The 5,185-nt window shown below is 55.0% G+C and overlaps 3 protein-coding genes across 3 annotated transcripts; all 3 read right to left on the bottom strand.

Moving 5' to 3' along the window:
• Nucleotides 1-1,273: 1,273 nt before the first annotated feature.
• Nucleotides 1,274-2,263, bottom strand: DQ04_07861020 (putative protein kinase, putative,cdc2-related kinase; the record flags this gene model as incomplete). The annotated part of the gene is made up of 1 exon (XM_009315335.1): nt 1,274-2,263. One exon carries the CDS (start codon nt 2,261-2,263, stop codon nt 1,274-1,276), a length of 990 nt encoding a protein of 329 aa, XP_009313610.1.
• A 329-nt stretch (nt 2,264-2,592) lies between these two features.
• Nucleotides 2,593-2,841, bottom strand: DQ04_07861010 (U6 snRNA-associated Sm-like protein LSm3p; the record flags this gene model as incomplete). The annotated part of the gene is made up of 1 exon (XM_009315334.1): nt 2,593-2,841. One exon carries the CDS (start codon nt 2,839-2,841, stop codon nt 2,593-2,595), a length of 249 nt encoding a protein of 82 aa, XP_009313609.1.
• Nucleotides 2,842-3,274: 433 nt separating this feature from the next.
• On the bottom strand, nt 3,275-5,167 carry DQ04_07861000 (kinetoplast DNA-associated protein; the record flags this gene model as incomplete). Its single annotated transcript, XM_009315333.1, has 1 exon — nt 3,275-5,167. The coding sequence occupies one exon, from the start codon at nt 5,165-5,167 to the stop codon at nt 3,275-3,277; it is 1,893 nt and encodes a 630-aa protein (XP_009313608.1).
• Nucleotides 5,168-5,185: the final 18 nt, after the last annotated feature.

The raw sequence follows: 5,185 nt of genomic DNA, 5'->3' as shown, positions 1-5,185 counted from the left end.
AAAAAAAAAAAAAAAACTCCCGCTAGTTCCACTTCGGTTGAGAGGTCCTTATCACCCCCCCAACCTTCTTGTCCAGACTGCGTCTCTATAGGAATGCCTCTGTGTTCGACGCACCACGCCTTCCTCGTTTGCGTATTATGTGTCCCTGAGCAATCCCGCCGCCCCTGTTTCATCCTTTCACATTCGTTTCCCTCGAATTAGCCCTTAGTACGCCACCACACCCCCTCCGCAGTACACCCAAATCCACGACGCCGACGTGTCAAGCAAACACACCGCACATCGGTTGCCCATACAGCGTCAAAGTCCATTCACTTCACTCTGGCCTTTTCTTTTCGTCTGCTATTGCGCATTTTTTTGGTTTTTGTTTTCTTATTATCATCCTCCCTAGCCTTCGTATCCCTTGACTGATACTCCATCTGCCTAGCCGCATTGTACCATGTTTGGAGATGCGAGATCAACAATACCCATTCTATAAGCTCTTTTTCACCTCTCCCTCTCTCTCTCTCTCTCTCTCTCTCTCTGAACCATCCTCATAAATATGTCGATGTGAAGAAAATAGAACCACTTCGTCCTGTACACGCCACACGTGCCANTTGCGCATTTTTTTGGTTTTTGTTTTCTTATTATCATCCTCCCTAGCCATCGTATCCCTTGACTGATACTCCATCTGCCTAGCCGCATTGTACCATGTTTGGAGATGCGAGATCAACAATACCCATTCTATAAGCTCTTTTTCACCTCAGCCTCATCTCTATACCTCTCCCTCTCTCTCTCTCTCTGAACCATCCTCATAAATATGTCGATGTGAAGAAAATAGAACCACTTCGTCCTGTACACGCCACACGTGCCAGCCTGCGTTGAATGGCGCTACAATAGACAACGTTCTTATGCCTTCTATCCAAACTCTGACCATCAGCGCGCACCTGCCTCTTCATTGCTGTTGTTGCTCGCCTCTTTGTGTGTGTGTGTGTGTGTGTGTGTGTGTGTGTGTCTTGTTTCTCTTGTCGCGTTCATTGCACACGACCGCGTGGAACATGGCGCATCCCCCGGATTTCCGCGAGCCGCACAGGCACGCATGGACCCCGTCCACGCTCTACGCCGTGCACGGACGCTATCCGTCCCGTCACCTCGTCCCTCACGCCTGCTCGCATTCTGCCTCGTCCGTTTCTCGTATCTGCAGACTCCACCTTCGCTTACACACACACATACACACACACACATACACTCACACACTCTCTCTTTTTTCAGAGGCGCGTGTGAAGCGCGTCTGGCATTATGCAAGCGCCACATCACTCTTCTCCTGCCGAACGTCATCAAACCAGCTGTGGCGCATCGCGTCGTAGGCGGTGATGCGCTGCCGCGGGTCGTATACAAGCATCTGCTGCAGCAAGTCGACGCCAGCAGGATCGAGTGTCGGAATCACGTCGCTGAGGGGCGTTGGGCGCCACTGCGGGAAGTCCACGTTGTGGTGCGGCAGCGATGAGACGCCACGCCACGTCGCCTCTGATGGGGTGCCAAGGATTTGGAAGATGGCGAACAGCTGACTGATGGAGGTATCACCGGCGAAGAGCGGTGACCCTTTGGCGAGCTCCGCCATGACGCAGCCCATCGACCAAATGTCAACGGCGGGAAGGTAGTGGTTGTCACCGAGCAGCACCTCCGGCGCGCGGTACCACAGCGTCATCACCTCGGTTGTGTACGTCTGCAGCGGCACGCGGAACGCTCGTCCCAATCCGAAGTCCGCCAGCTTCACGACGGTCTCGTCACGATTGATAAGAATGTTGCTAGGCTTGATGTCGCGGTGCACGAAGCGACGACTGTGGCAGGCGTGCAGCCCCAACAACAGCTGGAACATGATGCGCTGCAGCTTTCCGCCTATCAACGGTGTCGTGCGCTGCTTGAGCAATCCCTGCAGGTCCTTCTCCATGTACTCAAAGATGAGCAGCAGCTTCGACTCTTGCAGCGAGACGTCGAGGAGGCGCACCACGTACGGGTGGTTCAGCTCCCGCAGCAGCGACACCTCCCGCACCGCCGTAGCTGGCACACCCTCGTCCTTCAGCTTCAGTGAGATGCGCTTCATCGCGACAATCTGCCCAGTCTGCTTGTCAAGGCACTTGTACACGACGCCGTACGACCCCTCACCCACCTTCTCCTGCCGGGCGTATCGCTCCTGCACCTCCGCGGCGGTGTAGTGCGACTGCGTCATACTGCGCCGCGGCGGCAGTGCCGATGTGTCGTACATCACCTCTCCCGCAGGATTCATCTTGTGCGGAATCGTCCCTTGTGTGCTACGTTCGTGTTGCTCCCTCCAGCAATAGATACAGACACGGAGAGCGGGCAACAAGAAGCAGGGAAAGGAGAGTACATAGTGGCAACATGACATCCTTCACAAAGACACACAATCAAAACACCCTTTTAGTTGTTTTAGTTTTGTTTTTGATTAAACAGCACTCGCGGACATTCGATGCCGCAGCCCTGGGCACTTCTCCCGCACACACGCACATCCCTCATTTCGCTCCTCCCTCATGCCATTTAATCGACTGCGTCCCCCACAATCACCCCTTCCCAACAGCGACCCACGTTGCCGCCTCTCTACTGCGCGAGCACGATGGTTTTGATCTGCGCCCCGCGGATGAAACGAATGGGGGCCGGCAGCGACGACGAAGACGTCACAGGCCGCGTCGTTTCCACGCCGTCCTCGCCCACGGTGCCCCAGTCGCGCAGCATTACGTTGCAGTGATCATCCACCGCCAACAGCGTGCCGCTCACCGCCTCGTTGCTCACGGTGTACACGCGCACACGCTTATCGATGCCCTGCACGACAAACGCGAACGGATCCATCCCTTCACTACCCCGCAAACGACGGCGAGAAGCCAACCAAGAGAAAAACGAAACAAGTGAAACTCCTATCAGCGACACATTGTCTGGGTCTCTGCGTGTGGTATTGGCGCAGAATTGTTGAAACGGCTGCCAGTACCGTTCTTTTTCCCTGGGGCATACCCGTCCACAAAGGAAATCATCATAAAGGAAAAAAAAAAACACACACGCCCTCTGGCCATCTCCATCAGCAACTCACTGTCGGTGATGGGAGCAAACAACAACGGAATAGGATCACAAATCTCGAATGCGTACAGGAATAAGAGAGAGGAATGCACCCCACCCCACAAACAAACAAACAAAAAGACAAAAAAAAAGCAGCAATTCCACAAACATTCATGTGATGACGACCGCAGCTCTCATCATTGTGGCCCTCTGCCCTCCTCTTGCGCCCGCCCTACACGGTTGCGAGGGACGCGATCCACTTGGCGGTGTCCGCGACCACGTCTTCCAGCAAATTGTCCAACGCATGACCGAGCACCAACTGCGTCATCCCCGCACGGCGGCGGTCAATTGAGAGAACGCTGCCACTGTCATTTCCCTTGTTGCTGTTGCTGTTTCTCTTCCTGGTCTGCAGTGAGGTGGCGGTAACGATATCATTGCTCCACCGCTCAAACAGGTTCTCACGCAGTCGTGCCTCCGTGTGCACATCATCCATAACAGTGCCGCCTTTACGCGCCAACTCCACGTAGTAGTGCGTCAAGAAACTCACGTCACTGCGCTGCAGGCCCTCAAAGGAACGGCAAGGCGACACAACGTCGATGGCGTGTGAAGCAACTTGATCCGGTGATAAGAACGCATCTGTGTGCCATAGGCACTCATCCAAAGTGTTCAACTTCCGCTTTGACGCAAAGTCAATGTAGTCGGAGGCAATGCGCTCAGCGAGCGCGCGCAGCCCCGCAACTTGCTCCTCTGTGAGTTCGCCTGGCAGTGCAGCATTTGCGGCGGCCTCTAAAATGCCGCGCCGCAATGCCGCCTCCACCGTCGCGTATGAGAGTGCACTTGTCTCGCCCAGCGCCGCAACCGCGACTCCAGCACGCTCGACTGCGTACGTCGTCACGGAATCCGTCACGGCGCCGCTGCTGCCGGACCCCTTGCTGGCTACAGGAGCCACACATAGCGGTGTGTCCGTGGATACAGCCGGCTGAGGAGGGGAAACTGTTCCGACCCCCGGTTGCGTGGAAGGCCAAGTTGCAGAAACATTGGCAGCTGACAGAGCGCCATTAGCCACACTTGGAGCAGCGCTCAGTGCACCAACGCCACCGCCTGAGACAGGCACTGCAGCCTCTCGCAACGCTACTTCCGTAGCTGCAGCACGCACAAACTCATCTACCAGCGCATCACCCAGAATGAATATGCTCATATGTGTACTCTGACTCTGTGTCAGTGCCGCAGTCGCAACACTCTTACCTCCAGTCATCTCTAATGACTCACAGCATTCAGCTGCCGCGACACTGACTGACGGTTCATTCTTAACACCTCCGCTCTCAGTAACACCGGCAAAACGACTGCTTAATAAGGACCCCTCCAAGACCTGAGACACAGGAGATTCTGCACCACCAGTCTGCTGATCCAGAGCTTCACACATCACCCCCTCCGTCACAACGAGACCTTCCTTATCACACTCTTCCAAGCTTACACCCCCATAACCCTCATTCCTCCTGTACTCCGCCGCTAATGCATAAGAATCAGTCAGGCACCCTGACGCAACCTCCTTCACCACAGCCTCCACAGAAACACCACCTGCCCGACCTTTAGCTTCATCATTCCCACATCCCTTTTGAACTGCTTCAACCTCTTCAGCTTTCCTTCTATTCAGCTCGTCGTTGTAAGCATCCACAGCCATCTCAAGGCTTTGGGATATCAGGAGATCGGTAAAACTATTCAACGCAGCACTGGAAGATTCCTTCGCTCTTCTACACTCAAGAACCCTGGAAGCAAGCTCTTCGGCTTTTCGGACAGCCTCAGCTTCTTCAGCCCTTCGTTTAGCCTCGGCCTCCTCCTCAGCCCTACGCCTAGCCTCAGCCTCCTCCTCAGCCCTGCGTTTAGCTTCGGACTCTTCCTCAGTCCTACGTTCAGCCTCAGCCTCCTCCTCAGCCCTACGTTTAGCCTCGGCCTCCTCCTCAGCCCGACGTTTGGCCTCGGACTCCTCTTCAGCCTTACGCTTCGCTTCGGCCTCTTCCTCAGTCCTACGTTCAGCCTCAGCCTCCTCCTCAACCTTACGCCTAGCCTCAGCCTCTTCTTGAGCTTTGCTTCTATTCAGCTCGTTGTTATGGGCATCCACAGCCATCTCAAGGCTTTGGGATAT

Source organism: Trypanosoma grayi, assembly GCF_000691245.1.
Source record: "Trypanosoma grayi strain ANR4 Tgr_786_V1, whole genome shotgun sequence".
Lineage (NCBI taxonomy): Eukaryota > Euglenozoa > Kinetoplastea > Trypanosomatida > Trypanosomatidae > Trypanosoma > Trypanosoma grayi.
This window is presented reverse-complemented; position numbering and strand designations above follow the sequence as displayed.